At 41.0% G+C, this 16341-nt stretch overlaps 3 protein-coding genes across 4 annotated transcripts in view; 1 reads left to right on the forward strand and 2 right to left on the reverse strand.

Moving 5' to 3' along the window:
• Window positions 1–836: 836 nt before the first annotated feature.
• Window positions 837–5551, reverse strand: osgin2 (oxidative stress induced growth inhibitor family member 2; the record flags this gene model as incomplete). 2 transcript variants are annotated; one of them, XM_079562076.1, is made up of 6 exons in its annotated part: window positions 837–2756; window positions 2827–2918; window positions 2989–3180; window positions 3240–3376; window positions 3555–3642; window positions 5226–5551. In XM_079562076.1, the coding sequence occupies 5 exons, from the start codon at window positions 3619–3621 to the stop codon at window positions 1628–1630; spliced, it is 1617 nt and encodes a 538-aa protein (XP_079418202.1). In that variant the 3' UTR covers window positions 837–1627. The 2 variants fall into 2 exon arrangements, with proteins under 2 accessions (XP_079418202.1, XP_079418203.1); XM_079562077.1 differs by lacking the exon at window positions 5226–5551 and having other exon boundaries at window positions 3555–3648.
• A 546-nt stretch (window positions 5552–6097) lies between these two features.
• gtpbp10 (GTP-binding protein 10 (putative)) lies at window positions 6098–10208 on the forward strand. Its single transcript, XM_079562146.1, has 10 exons — window positions 6098–6210; window positions 6433–6626; window positions 7620–7711; window positions 7901–8045; window positions 8124–8197; window positions 8273–8325; window positions 8407–8514; window positions 9290–9367; window positions 9456–9579; window positions 9680–10208. The coding sequence occupies exons 1-10, from the start codon at window positions 6178–6180 to the stop codon at window positions 9925–9927; spliced, it is 1149 nt and encodes a 382-aa protein (XP_079418272.1). The 5' UTR covers window positions 6098–6177; the 3' UTR covers window positions 9928–10208.
• Window positions 10209–14571: 4363 nt separating this feature from the next.
• The window catches only part of adam22 (ADAM metallopeptidase domain 22), a 60846-nt gene continuing 59076 nt past the window's right edge, over window positions 14572–16341 (reverse strand). The window contains exon 31 of the mRNA XM_079560861.1: window positions 14572–15738. Coding sequence (XP_079416987.1) covers window positions 15718–15738 — 21 coding nt within the window. The 3' untranslated portion in view covers window positions 14572–15717. The remainder of the gene's footprint in view (window positions 15739–16341) is intronic.

A 16341-nucleotide genomic window follows, 5' to 3' on the forward strand; every position in this document is an offset into this window, starting at 1 on the left:
CATCCTTCAGGCACTTTTCAGATCTGTTCAGAGACTTCTCCAAACTTCGACAGGCCACGCACAGCAGTTGTCTATATCTGACTCTCAGTGGGAGGAGGCTTAAAGCACTTTAGCTTATTGCTTTATTAAACCAACATATCCGACTATATCAAGCAAATGTTTTCCGTAAGGTTTGTCCAGATTTGGGGACAATCGTTACTCTTGTTTAAATAGCCTCTTGTGCATGCTGCAAGACAAATGCAGTGTACCATGTGTACCATGCTCCTGGGATATATATGTTCTTACATGCACATTAGAGTTTAGATCAGCCCATTCACTTTCTGTCCAAACCCAGACCTGCAGCACAAAGGTCTGTGCCGTGACCCACGAGAGGATGCATACGCCGTGTCTTGAAAGGTCTCATCTTTTGTGTAGAGGGTCTTATGGAAACTTAATGAGGCTCCTGGTGTTGGTCGACAAGCTGCTGCTTTTCAGTAAGAAAAAACTCATATGCATATTTTAACTAAAACACACAACTAGAAATAGATGTATAACTAAAACATTACCAACTGATATGTTATGTTACGTTGTACTACTTCAATGGTACAAATGATGCCTTATTAAAACACCATGTTAGTTTAAAACCTAATAATCAGTAGTCAATGAAGGATCTGTTTTAAAATATCAAATATGAGAGTACACACTAAAAACGTTAAATAATAATGTTCTTACTAAGGTGTTGAATGTTTGGCACTTAAGACTTTATTAGATTAGGGTTGTTCCGACACTGGTATCGGATTTTATGCCAATACCGCAGATGTTTTAGATATCGGTATCAGCAAGTACCTGAACCAGAACCCATCCAAAAGAGGACTTAGTACAGATTCAAGCCACAGTAGTTAGTGCACACAGCAGCTTAAATAATGGCTGTGAGGGCTCTGCAGACTTTTAATAATCACAGCACATATACATTTGTGTTATTTTTCTTCTTTACCTTCATTTAATCTATAGAGTTGAAGCAGAACATTGGCAAAGCAGCATTATTCACAGCCAGTTTATTAAGCATAATGAGCCATGTGTTCTGGGCCTTGAAATGTGTGTGTGATACTCGATATCGGTGAATATTCAGAGCCCAAGTATCTGCACCGGATCAGATGGGAAAATCGGAACAACACGACTAAAGATCCATCTATTCAGCTTTTTTCACTGTAAAGTTAGTTCACATTTGTCTTAAAGTTTTGTGATGGCGTCTTATTTTGGGATATAGGTTTAATGTTAGTCGCGGGTCCTAAGATTGCTACTACCATATAAACAATGATCACACATAATGTAAAGACCAGCTCACTTCCACCGGTGAAAACTAGTCGCAAAATATTGATTAACTGAAGTCAAGTCAAAACAGACATTTTAGAAGCAGATGGACAAACTGTATAGAAATTACCCTGATTTAAAAAAAAAAGGTACAATGTGGTTATGAGGTCACAGACTGAATTGAAATTGGCACTGACAGCGGATTGAACCTCCAACAAGCTATGAATGAGGCATGAGATGGAGATTTTATTTAAAAGTTCTCAATGTCTTTGTTTAAAAGAACCTTTCAATTCATACTGTTGTGATTATGTGCGCTCAGTTTCCAATAAAAGACTGTTCAGATAAAATCATTCCCTCCATTGCTGATGATTTTTTCTTTTTTCTTATATCTCTTCAGCAGACAGGAAGCAATGCCCAAAGCTCCGCCTTTTAAAAAGCGCACAAAGTTATCACCAATGAGTGGACCCATAGCAAACAGGCCCGGCTCCTTGGTGCACTCAAATGTGTATGGATTAATGTCTATCTGGTTCTGTTTGCATGAGATGGGTTTAGTTGAATCTTGACCAAGGTATTGACCTTGGTCTTTTAGAAAGAACAAATTTGGATTAGTCCCAATCAGCACCAGGACCATAGATACCTTGAATGCTTTGAGGGAGTTGTTTCCCTGAAGTAAGCACTTCATGTCAGGCTGGAAAGAGACCACGCAGTGCTCTGGGAAACTGGTGTAGTCAGGAAACAGGCTGACATCAGTCACCTTGGCTGTGGGGAGCTGAGGCTTTGGACACATCTTGGCACAGACGGACGAAGCAATGCTTGTGGCCTGTGGCCTGTTGGGAAGAGTGGAAGACCCTGCACTTGTGTAGGTCTGCGAGCACATCATGTTGTAGACCTTGTGGTACTCAGGATACAGAGTTTTGGGCAGCTGTTTGAAGATGAGGTCTGGGTCATTGGTGCTTTTGCGAAACACATGCAGCACTTTGACTTTGCTGTGACAAGCACAAAGCACTGCATCTGCTGCACTCAAACCGGCGCCCACAATCAAAACTGGGTCAGAGTTCATATCCAGCTTCTTTTGGCTCAGTGCCTGGCCTAGGTCTGAAATGCTTTGGAAAACAAATGGAAGGTCCTCCCCTTCTACACCCAGTCGGACTGGAGAATCTGATGCTCCTGTAGCAAGGATCACATTCTCAGCGAACAGAGAGAAGGGCACATGAGAGTGGCTCTGCAGCTGCTGGTACCCCCGGACCTCCCACAGAGCGCCTGCATCACTGCCCTCTAGGTCTCCACTATTAGTTGGACCTGTGTGCCCATTCTCCTGGCCCTCCTCGCTGTGTCCACGACACAGCTTCTGAACAGATGTGACATAAGTGTTATCAGCAAAGTTCTTCTGGAGACCCTTGAGCTTCACATAGTTGCAATAATAAGAAGAAATCTCCTCAGGAGTAGCCCTATCACCGGTTACATCCCTAAAGTAGAAACACAATCAGGATGTTGGAAATAAAAATAGGAAATGTTGTATCCCCCTCACTCACTCACCTGCGTTTCCCATTGGTCAGGACTCTGTAGTTAACACCTGGAAGCTCCATCCATATTCCCAGACTGATTGTAAGCATGGATCCTTCCATGGCCTAAAGACAGAAGCAAAATCCTGTTAAAGAACCACAAGAAGGCAAATCAGTACAGCACTGGTGGCCTTACATGCCAGGCCCCTCCAGGCGTGGACCGGCCCAGGACCAGATGAGGGATGTGCTGTGTCTTGTCCCTTCTCCACTGAAGCACTGATGGAAACTCGTAGCCAAAGTCAGCGTTTGGGTGCAGGAGCGTGTCAAAAAGCACTGCCACAGGGTTTGTTGACCTACCCTCCAGCCCCTCACTCAGATATTCCAGGTCCTGAAACAAACACTATCATCATTCTTCTGTATCAAGTGTAACAAACGTGGTTGTCCTACCTGCTCAGTGATGGGCATGTGCTTGGCCTCCTGTAGTTTTCGGTACAGAATTGGGTTTGGGTGAACAGTTTTCGTATCAAAATAAGGCTTGTATCCACTCAAGAGGTAGGAGAGGCAAATTCCAGATGGCCCATTCCCTAGAGAGAGCAAGTGAATTTCTTCATTCTGAGATAATAATATAATGGCTTAGACTTGTATTGCACTTTACAAGCCTGTGTTACCAAGTTTCTCAAAGATCAATAAAGGCTTATCTTATTTAAGTAAAATTGCACCAACAGGTCCATCAGCCATTTCACTATAGGATAAAAATGTTACCTATGATAACCACAGGAATAGTTGGTGGGCGCTCCTGTGGCAGAGTGGTTTCCTCAAGTAAAGGCATGGCAGCAGCCTGGGCCCTCACCTGCATGGAAGCAGACTGTAGAAGTTAGTTCACGGAGGTGTCTGTCCTGGATTGGGATTTATTCAGATTTACTTTATTTACATATATAAACAGTGTTATAGAGTGTTGTTTGGAGCAGGCTCAAACCGCCTTGTACTTGTAATGTACTTGTACTTAATGTACTTGTACTCTAATGTCCAGTCTCATCAGCTGACACAGAAACGTACAGAAAAACATCCATTTTCGTCTGGTCTTTGTGTTCCCACACATTGGACCCTCCCTGTCTGTCTGGAACTTCTCACACGTGGAAACATCCCGTCACAACACAGCGTGCCCCTATTCCAGCCCCACACACCCCTGTCCCGTCAAGCATGGCCCGCGGCTGGATGGGCCTATGTTAACCCCTACTGCCGCTTCCAAAACAAAGGGCAGTTCTAATCAGATTTATGTAGGCCTGGATCTGTTGTGAAACGTTGCCGTGAAGCATGTGTAGTGGAGTCTGTGTGCTACACGTCAATGCCATTGTGTGCCCGGCGGGCAGCAAATCCCCCGTGATCATTCTTCAGTGGGCCTTAATCCCACTGGTCCTGTTTATGTCTTTACCGCCTCTTTCAAAAGCAGCAGGATGAAAATTTGCTCCTGGCATGCTGACAGTCACCACCTCTATGCTATAGCCTTCACTAGACTCTTCCAACAAAATACTACACCAAAGCGCTCATAAGGTCACATCCAGCAAAGTGCCAATCCTCTCCACTGCAGCCACTGTCTTTGCTCTGTTTACGCTTATCAGTGAAAGCACTGGGATTCCACACATTGCTCGACCAGTTTGGAGAATGTGCCCTGTTTGGCAGGTGGGCATTTCTGTGCAAAGTCTGAATTTCATACATGTATTATGAATTAACTTTGAGATTTGACTTTGCATTAACTTCATTAGTTTGTTATTTATAGCTGTGTAGATGATGTAAATATGGATTCTTTGTCAGCACTCATGGGTTTATTTTGGCCTTGTGTTTAAGCATGTGTGACATAATCTGAACTCCAAGGTCCACTTTTTAGGTCTTAGTTCAATCTTTAGTTGCCTTATTATTTTACAAATTAGCTGTACATGTTGTGTTCACCTTGTGTATTTCTTATATGCCCCATCATCAAACTCTCACTCCAGAGTATTATTGGTATAAAAAAAACACACACACACTGTCTCAGTTGCAAACAGCTTGATGCAACCACAGATCAAAACTGTACAAAGTATCTACAGCATCTGCCGCACGTGCATGCATCTTCTGAGGACACGTTTGAATAGACAGCCATATTGTGATATTAATAGTCAATTGCACCCACTGTCTAGTCCTTTGTTATGCAATAGGACTTCCATAGAAACCAGCTTCTTTACCTAAATTCAGAAGCACATGCCGGACGGTGAACCTGCTGGCAGAAGAACCCACCACACTATATTGCGTACGAAGCTGACATCCTCGTGGATCAGTCTTTAACATGGAAAAAAAGACTGCGTTCGTCCCGGGCTGCACTCATCATTATTAGGCTGTCGGATCATTTATCAATGGCTTTACACAATAGCCGCAGTTGACCAAAATAAGATGTCTTACCGCACTGTGACTTGGTGTTCTAGTAGTGTCCTGTTATCGCGACCTGCCGGTGGCCGTGGGGGGGCCCGTATAAATAGGTTCAGTCCAGGGGGAGGGCCCTGCGTCTCTCTCGGCCGCTACATGCCGTGGCCATCACCGGACACGCTCACCCGCACAGCATCACATAAGGGCAGCGCACTCTTTATTCGCCAAATCACGCTTCTTGTGGAAAATGGTCCAGTGTCCTACCGGCTCCTGAGTCTTTGTCGTCACATGCGCATGCACCAGACGTAAGCGCGCTCACAGGACGAGGTTGCGATTACAGCATCACCGCATCCATCAGCACCGCCTGCTGCATCCCTTTATGTAACTGCACGCGGTGAATGTATGAGATGCACATGAATGTATATCGCTTTTAATACATCCGAGATCATTCTTATGCACAAATAAATCCAAATGTTTTAATCTAGGCTAGTTTTAACCTCTTACCCTCCGCCTGAACTGAGCACGTTTTCTCCAGTTTGGCTTTACCCAGATGAAAATCCAACAAAATAGAGACAAAAAAGTAACAAAGCAACACAAACACAATAAAATGCGACAAAAACACGACTAAAAAGCGGCAAACTGAAAAGTGACATAAAAACGTGACAAAAACACGAAAAAAAAATGCTTAGAAATGTTACATAAATGTGCTCGGTTCAGGTGGGGGTTAAGAGGTGAAAATATACCGTCCATAATATAGTGCACATCGTTTTGAAATGTTTTGCATTTAATCATAAAAAAAGAAGAAATGCGCACTTTCATTCTCGTGCATGTATTCGTCTTTAATTTGATTTTAGCCCCGCCCCCTCAAACGCTGGACCAATCAGAGCGAGCCGCTGACATGCGCTTCCTGTTGTCCTTCCAAAAACATGTGAAGTAGCCGCTAGCTAGCTTAATATACATCAATAATCTGTCCCAAAACGTAAAGAAGATGGTTCAATTGAGTAGAATTTGCTGCCGAAAGGTACGTTTGTTATTTGTCAATGCATGTACGGTAACATTATACATTTGCATGATTTAAAGTTAACGCAGCTAATTTCAGCTACATTCATTGTGATAGTAGAATAGTGTTTACATTTTTTGATGTTTCGTAATTTGATGCACATGAGTAGCAGTTTACAATGGATGGAGACACTGATAGTAAATGTATCCCTTGCTTTAATAAGTTTGTTTTGTTTGGTTGCAGTACGGGAAGTTCATTGATAATCTGCGGCTGTATGTGCGTGGAGGCAGTGGGGGCATGGGTTTACCTCGTCTCGGTGGTCAAGGTGGAGACGGTGGAGATGTTTGGGTGGTGGCCACAAAAGACATGACTTTGAAGAAAGTTAAAGACAAATATCCACACAAACGCTTTGTGGCAGGGACTGGGGAAAACAGCAGGTGAGTGGGTAGACTACTATTGCACTAATGCACTATATCTAAAAAAAAGGCATTACCTGCATATACTTAATGACAGGTTTTGTAATTATCAATTCAATTGATGAACAATTTGAGAACAGAAAAAATAGCCATTAACTGATTAACCCTAGAACACTATCGCTCAAATTCATAACACCGTCACTAACGCCTGGTGATTTTTACTCGAGATAATACAACCGATAAAAAGTACTTGTCATCAAAATCTATTAAAACATGAAAATACATGACACATTTGAGTTGTGTTCTTTTATATTAAACTGTGTCGTGTCTAATAAAATGAAAGAAAAGCATCATGAGAGGACCAGATAAAAACCCATTCCTGGGATATGTGAGACTTCTCTGGTGAAGGCTCAGTGTCCTTGGCACACAAACGGCCACAAATATGTCATATTTTGAATGGGTATAAATGACCAGCTGATTAAAATAACTATGTGTTACTCACTTACTGGGAGGTCAGAGACACCGAACTCTGCGACAGGAGCAAAGCTGTAGTTGAAGTCGCAAAATAAATGTGGCAGCCCTGAATGTCAACCTTGAAAGGGGGCAAGACTGCCTGATTAAATACATTAACCCTAACCTACTTTCTATCACCATCGCTGGGTGAAAATCACCTGAACATGAGCCTATAGGAAAAAGTGTGTTTTGGACCCAGGTCATCAAAGATGTCAAAGACAAAGCTGAAGCTGCCCAGAGACCCATGACACTCAGATAAACGCAGCATAATTAAAAATCACATACATGTATTTGCTCAGGTGAAAAACACCCGGCAATAGTGTTCTAGGGTTAATCTGGTCATTCATTCATTTATCCAGGTTGAAAGTTGACTTTTTGGCTCATATGGTGTGCCAGAACATACATTCTTATGTGTTTGGTTTGGTAAATGCTGATGATGTCTGTATTGAGCAGCCGTTTTCTTGCTGTCCTGTAAAATGCATATGAAATGTGTCTGAACAGTGTAAAAGCTCTGAAAGGGGCGCGCGGTGAGGACTGCAGTATTCCGGCACCTGTTGGCATCACCGTCACTACGGACAATGGCAGGCTCATCGGTAGGACAACCACTGTGACTCATTTTAAGAGTAATCTGTAATGTTCTGTGAGCTCAAAAGCAAGAGTGAAGATGATTGATTGATACAATGATTTTTCAAACTATGGTACTACAATCTATTAATTGTGGTTAGGTCCTATTTTAGATCTGGTTTATGATCTGAATAAAGTTGATGTATTTTCTGTTTTAGGTAATTTGGATGCTGTTGGGGATTGTGTGAAGGTTGCGAAAGGTGGAAAGGGTGGCTCATATCACTCTCTATTTAATCCAAGTAAAGCAAGACCCTGCCAAATTAGGCTGGATCTGAAACTCGTCGCTGACATGGGTTTAGTGGGGTAAGACTGCAAACATTCATACTTGGAACTGTCCTGATTTTCATTACATTATTTGAATGCATTTTGATTTACTTTCAGATTCCCAAACGCAGGAAAATCTTCTCTTTTGACTGCTTTGTCTAATGCAAAACCTGAGATTGCCAGCTATGCATGTAAGCAATTCTAACTTTACCCCACACGTTTTCCTTTTGGCTTTCAAAGCACTTTAAATGATTTCCTTTCTGTAGTTACCACTTTGCAACCAGAAATTGGGAAACTGATGTATAAAGATCACAAACAAGTGAGGGCATTTGAACATTATTCTATAACTTGTGATCAAAGTATTTCATATTAACCTAATGTTTGTATCTAATGATTCTAGATCTCTGTGGCTGATCTCCCTGGGCTCATTGAAGGGGCTCACTTAAACAAAGGCATGGGCCACAGGTTTCTCAAACATGTGGAGAGGACAAAACAGCTTCTTTTTGTGGTGCGTTTGATTGTACAAAAGCTTCATCTATATGGAGTTTAAAGGGACATTTCAGGATTTTTGACATAGGGCCTCATTTACTAGTTATCCAGTGTTGCTGATTTCTGGAGATATTTTTTTGTAATTCATGCAGTTCTTATATTTGAAGAGTTTCGTGGCGCTAGGCTCGTGCAAGGCTAGCACATTTCTATGGTATCAGCTGGCCTGCATTAATACAGTCTGACACACTCCACAGTGCACCTGAGGCAAATCACTTATAACAATATAAATGTCTGTGTCGATAGAATAAGTTTAACCATTTTGCATTTAAAATAACTTATATTTGAGCAGCATCAGCTTCTTGGTTGTAAGTTACTAAGTTACGCAGCGGCGGAGTGATCTGCTTGAGAATAGTCCCTCAAAATTCGATCATTCATGTGATGCAAAGTCCGTTATAATCCAAAGATTATTCTATCGACACAGACATTTTCATCATTAGTCTGGTGTTGTAAGTGATTTGCCTCAGGTGCACTGTGGAGCTGTTTTTTAATGCAGGCTAGCTGATACCATAGAAATGCGCTAGCCTTGCACTAGCCTAGCACCATGAAACTCTTCAAATATAAGAACTGCATGAATTACAAAAAATAAATATCTCTAGAAATCAACAACACTCTGGATAACTAGGAAATGAGGCCCTTTGTCAAAAATCCTGAAATATCCCATTAACAACACATGATTATGGCCACGTAGGCGTATTACCGAGGGCTGTGAATCATGTAGTATCTGTCTGATCAAGGTGGATGTCAGTGGTTTCCAGCTGGCAAGTAAAACCCCATTCCGATCTGCGTTTGAAGCTGTGCAACTCCTGACAAAGGTACAAACAATACTCTGTACTGCAGTGACTTCTGATCAGTCACACTCTGTTACATGATGGTCGATTGTTTGCTTGAATTGTCAATAAGGAGCTGGAGCTTTACAAGAAGGAGCTCGTGTCCAAACCTGCTTTGCTGGTGGTGAACAAGATGGACCTCCCAGATGCTGCAGAAAAACTAGAAGAACTGAAAGTCCAGCTTCAAAACCCAGAAGGTAGTTTTAATGTTAATTTCAATTCAGATACATAATCATTCTGTTTTACAATTCCAATGAATACTTCTCCTTTTTCTGTTGTTGGGGTGGCTATTGTTAGGGTTCTGTTCCATTCTAGATGATGACATGATACCAGACGAGTACATTAACTTTCAACACATCATTCCCGTCTCGGCTCTCACTGGATTCGGGATTGAACAGCTCAAAAGCTGCATCCGACAGTCGCTCGTTGAAGAGGCAGAAGCGGAAAATGAATTCGGTCACGAAGAGAAACTACAGGAACTTAGGCAGCACTTTGATAAACTATCGAGGACATCGGCTGCTGTTGCTAAGAACGTTGTTATTTAGGATCCAGTGTGCAGTGGTTGCAGATTTACGGACGTGTTGCTGTTCAAACCAAACCATAAACCATAACCTCTGTAAGTGTCTGGACTGTGGGAACAGCTGGGTTAATATGGAGACCTATGGACAATGGAAACATGAATGAACTAGGCTGTCATAAGGCATGTTTTAAGTGGAGTGCAGTGTTTCTTTGAGCTTTTACATGAACTTTAACAATGTAGCTCTGAGTACCGCTATATTAACAGGTCTGAGTCAGGTTTAAACTTGGGCTTGAATAAAACCATGAATTAAAGGTGCATTATGGAACGTTTTATGCAAGGGAAAAAAAACATACTATTTGTACGTAATTGATCTTTTTGTGACTCAATGGCTGTATGAGTGGTTAGCATGGCACCTTTACTTTCACAGTGGCCTCTACAGTAGAGGTGGGAACCTCTGGGTACCTCACGATTCGATACGCGACACATGGCTCACGATAACGATTATCTCACGAAACGCCAATACTGCGATAATGGATATATTGCATAAAAATAACCTACAATAATCACGATTTCAAAATGCTACTTTTTACCTTTATTTTAACATACTACATATTATGCATCTTTTACATCTCTTTTTATGTGCTTTGTACCACTTTTATAAATGATCCCTGACTTACACACTGAAAATGGGTCTATGGATCTGTCAGTGACTTAATTTACATTTAAATAAACAAGAAACCACAGTCCTAAAAAGTAATAGATAAACCCCAAAGTAATCTTATCTTCTTAACTATCATGAAAAGTCATTTATTTGTGTGACAGTGTTTGGTCCAAGTGCTTAAAACTGTAGCGCTGCCCCTGCTGTCCTGCCTCATTAATATGCATGACGTCATCAAATGTGTCAATATCGGGGGGGGGGAAAGTATCGGTGTCGCATCATTCAGCAAAATATCGCGATATATCGGAAAATCGATATATATTGTCACACTCCTACTCTACAGTGTTACAGGATCAATTGTTTTGTAGTTTTTTTTAGTGCGAGGGTGAAAACCTACCAGAAACTCTACAAACAATTGATCCTGGAGCCACAGTGATGGAAAGTAAAAGTGCCATGCGAACCACTCATGCAGCCACTGGGTCATCAATGATAAGACTGGGGAGGGTTTTTTTCACATTAAAAAGTTCCATAATGTACCTTTTAGGACTAATGAACTGGTCTAAAACGAAATCTAGAGCTGCAGAGGAGGATTAGTACCACCAGAAGCAGCCTGAAAATACCACAGTGCGAGTTTATTGTTTGTCTTGTATGTTTCTTTAAAAGTAATTTGGTATTTATACATGTTTGTAATAAAATAATCAAATGCTATCGTAAGAAAAGTGGGCATGTGCACATCTTCATAAAAGTTTTTTATTAAATATATTACAATACTGATTAGGAGAAAAAAATAAGGGTGTCCATTTTTGCATCTTTACAGCATACAAGCAAAACAATTACAAAGGGACATAATAACAGCAGTGTGGATATAGTGTAATAGGGTGGGTACGTTTGGCTTTCGGAGCTGCTGGCTGAATGCAGACAAGAGTTGTATACATTATACATTCACGCCTCAGAGAGACAAACAGCTCAGTTCAAATGGAGCACACGTTTGAAGGCTGGACAGGAGACTGACGGTCACAGAAGTCACAACAAGAGCCCATCCTCCCAAGGAATTTCTGCTGTTTCCTCACAGCCGCCGGCCGCACGTCAGATTGAAGGCAAAATGAAGCTAATTCAGAAGCCATGTACAAGAGGTTTGCTATTTATACTGAACAACAGGGGGAAAACAGCTTCTGCAGGAACAAATGTTGTAATGAAACTGTTCCTCTCAATCTCATTATCAATACACATTTACAATAATGCACTTAGTCACGGGTTGAATGCTGACAAAAAAGTTGTATACATAACAAAAGTACTACATTTGGTTTAATACTGTGAAACGGGGATTACCTACATAACCGTAACTTTCACGTGAAACGCCACAAATAACAAAATGGATAAAGCCAAACTGCATAACATGTCGCCCAAATAAATTAAAACCTATTTCATTAAAGGTGTTTTTGTTGGTGAATGCCTTAAAAAAAAGTTCATTCACTCCAGGCCCAGATCTACAGGGTGCAAAGGGTGTATTGCAACCTCATTTTAGATGTTTGCACCCTCGGATGTAGATGCATCACAATGTATTTTAATGGCAAGGATCTCTATGTCAGGGTTTCCGCAGGGAATTAAAAGTCATTAAATGAATAGTGCCAAAATCAAGGCCTTGAAGTGATAGTCTGTAAGTTTAAATGTTTTATAAATGTAATAGATTGTGTATAATTGACCGCCTTGGTTCGAAATTTGAAGTAATGTAAGTAATGCTAAATTATTATATTTTTCTAAAGTCCCTCCCTTTGCTGATTTCAGCAACTAATCAGAATCCCCGGGATTCCTGTGAAGCAGCCTGTCAGGACCAATCAGGGAATGGGGGAGGAGCTTGATCATTTACGTTTGAAAATTCTGTTCCTACTCTCCTTATTTTGGTTTTCTGGTCCAAGAGGGGAGGAATTTGAATTGTATACTTTCCAATCTCTCCTAACTTTGCAAATTTACAGACTATCACTTTAAATGGCATTAAAAGTATCAAATTGGATTAAAACTGGCATTAAATCTAAATTTATTGTCAAATTATTGCTTAACATTTTTTACCGTATAAGTTCATTAGGGGAAGAAAAAGTATTCAGTTGCAGTTTTGGCTGAAATGGATCACATATCTTTGCAAAAAAGCTTTTTTTTTTCCAATTCTTTTCCTCTGTTTGATGAAATGTTTGCATATCTTTAGAAATTAAATATGCACAGACTTTTTTTCTGTGTGTGGCACTGAAGTATATTATTTGGGCATTAAAAGGAGCATTACATTTGACTTCCTTTTTTAAACCCTGTATTTGCACCTTTTTGAAACTCTGATGCACCCTGAGTAGCTTTGTCATAGAGCCCGCCCTGCTTTACTCTCCACAGACCTGACTGGTAGCTTTGCTGGGGGGTGGAGCTTGTTTCCATGGAGATGTTGCCGTTTTGCTTGTAACAAAAAATGTGTCAAAAATAACCCCAACCCTATGATCTATTCCAAAGTGAGATGTAGCAACGTATGACCTGGGACGTTACGCAGTGTGGCTTTATTGAAGAACAGGCTTTTTGACATGTTTCTTACACAATAGAGCAGAACGATGGGGACACAAATATTAAAGGATATTTCGTTAATAGACTTTACGGGATGAAGGTGGGTCGTTAAGTGACATGCCATGATATCGCTCTTAACACGATCTACCCGAGAGAAAAAATTGAAATAGGACAGTCATGCTGTTGGTCGTCAACAAGCTCAAACAGCAAGCACTATACAGCAGAATTAGTCATTTACAAGGCTTAAATCTCCATTACTGCAGCAGCTATTAACCAAAATGCACATTTCAAGTGTGGTTGTTGTTGTAAAACACATCCAACTGCATTAGTCTCATTCAGCTAATTTATCCTACTTAATGTGCTACGGTAAATTAAACAATATTTCGCACATTGGTCCCAAAAGAATCACTGTATATCTTATTTCAAATACTAATGAAAGAGTCAGTGAAAAGTCTCACTTCTAACTACGCCAAACACGTCTCAGTCTATTCTTCACATCCGACAATGGCACGATAAACTGTACATGAAATCCCAATACACACTCATCGGAAACCTTAAAGTGCTGCGCATTCTGCATCTCACCAGTATTTAGAGGTGGGTAGAGCGGGGGGAAAAACAAGAGTGCAGTAGGGCTGGGTACCGTTACATTCCAATACCAGTACTTTAACGATGCTTTCGATACCTGAATGATCCTTTTTTCTGACACCTATACTGAAATATTAGTTTTCTAGAACCAGAAAATAGAACATTATGCGTGGAAGATCTGCAAATTTACACAATCGGGTTCATCTCAAGAAATGTCAAGAAATGTGTGTGAAAAATGGGGAATAATTGTGGCAAAAAAGGGGAAAATTTGATTTAAAAAATGGGGAAAATAGAGGCAATAGAGAAAACATAGCAACATAAAATTAGCAAAAATGAGGGGAAAAACAGAAAATAATTGGAGCAAAAAATAATTAAAAAAAAATGGGGAAAATGGAGCAAACATTGGGCAATAAAACAAAAGCAAAAAAGGGGGAAAAATAGAAGGAAAAAATGGGCAAAAAACATTAATTTGAGCTGAAACAACAAATTCACATCCTTAAAAGGAACAGGCCTCCGTTTTTCCATACTGAGATATGTTCTTACCTGAGTTTAGACGAGTTGATGCGTACCCGTCGATGTTTTTAGCATTTCGCCTCTCCCAGTATATTCCTATAGCTCCAAACGGGGTGAAATTAGAAGCAAAGACCAGACAGGCACGCATCAACTCGTCTAAGCTCAGGAAAGAACATATCTCAGTATGGAAAAACTGTGGCCTGTTCCTTTAATGCTATCCCAGGGCCAACCTCATCAAAACTTGGATCTATCTTTCTCCTGCTCCGGTATCCAGCCCTACTCAAGGGTATGTAAGGATGCGAGTCATGCATTAAAACTGTATAACGCACGGCTCCTCGTTGTTTAATCTGCTTATATCTTGGTCCCACAAACTGAAACTGTTCATTTGGGCCGGTTTGCTTTTTGCTTTCTAAGTCCAGGGCAGAAGCTAGTTCCGGTTCAATTGTTTGTCGTTACTATGGAAACGGCTGCAGTGGAGTGATATAGAACGTGATTTATCTCTTGCCGGACTAACTGCGTGGTCATACAAAAAAATAATGCACGACAACTAGCATTAGAATCTCACTGACATTGGTATAAATAATATTACTCAATTACAAGTTACTTCAAGTACGAAAAAAAGTGTGGAGATTTCGATTCCTTTACAAGTTCCTCAAGTAAATCTAACTGCAAACTACCCACCTCGTCCAATACTTCCAATATGACGGCAAAACCAGTGCTGCCCAGACATAACCCCCAACATTACATTGTGAATCAAGACAATGAAACGCAAACTGATAAAACGATATAACACTTGGAAATTACACAAAGTTATGCGTCTAGTGTTACCTACCGACACGAAGCCGCCTTCCCAAAAAAGAGAGCGCAGATTCTGTGCGACTGTACATATTTACACATGTCCATAATGGGGCTATATGATCTGCTGATAAAATATGGGATTCCTACAGTGGACAAGAAAGCCTCGTATCAAAACGCCACCTCCCCTTGCATGCTTTTCGTTTCAGTCCGCTGACTACAAACCTTAAAGGGCTTTCTCATGCATACTGTGTCGGTGTTCCTACAGTGAATCACGTGCTTCAAACATGGGTCGAACAAACGGATGCGGAGAAAATTGTCCTGCGTCTCCAGAGCACACATGGCCCCCAAAAAATGTAAAAAATAAAAAGGGATTGTACATGGTGTTGAATGTAAGAGCCGCGTGGAGTCGTGTGGAGTCAAGTTCACGATCGAGGGACATAGTGGTTTCCGGTCCCTACAGGAGAAAGTCTGAACAGCTCGGACGTCTCTGCAGCTGTCAACATTGGGCATATGGAGTTGGTCTGTCAGTGCAAACTCACCCACTAAATAAGACCGAATCACACAATAGGTTCCGGAGTTGCTTGTCCGCTTCAGTCACCCACAAACGTGTAATTTCCTCTCCCGTGGCATATTCTCAATCTCTCAAATACAAAGAGTCATTTCAGCAACATCTGTTATTCACGGAAAAGTGATCTTCGTTCGTGATAGTAGACCAAGATGTGGTTATATTGATGTTTCCCAAAGCTGCAAGAAACAAGAGGCAAATGAAATGTTTACGATAACAGGCTTTTGATTATGCTGGTAGGCTTGGTTTTACCCAAATCTAAAAGCTTTTTGCCTGAAGAGTTTACAGCCTATAGGGCTCTACGGTGAATACAACTCTCTTAGCTTCATTGAAAACGATGGGAGATCACAGGCATTGGGTGGTTGTCATTGGATTAGAGAGGATTTATTAAAGGGACTAGATGCAGGTCATTTTTGTACTCACTACTGCCACCTCAGGTCTTAGGCGTACCTGCAGGTTCTATATTAAGCTTGTGCTTGAGCTTCAGACCCGAATTAACACCTTTTTGAGTGACAGTGCAGGATTTTAGAGGCAGTTGTGGTGAACAGGTCTGAGCTCATTCTACACATTGGGACATTGCTGGAACATGTCGGGGGAAAAAATACTTAATCTTATCATTTTTAAACTCCATATCGTCCCTTTAAGGTGAATAATTGTCGGATTGTGATGAAATGTCCTTTGATTACCACGATAACCTGCCTATTGAGGCAAACGTCCGATATAAACATGAATTGGACTTAATTGGTCTCAATGATGCTTTGTACAAACTTTCAAGAGGTAGT

Source organism: Gobius niger (assembly GCF_951799975.1).
Source record: "Gobius niger genome assembly, chromosome: 8".
Lineage (NCBI taxonomy): Eukaryota > Metazoa > Chordata > Actinopteri > Gobiiformes > Gobiidae > Gobius > Gobius niger.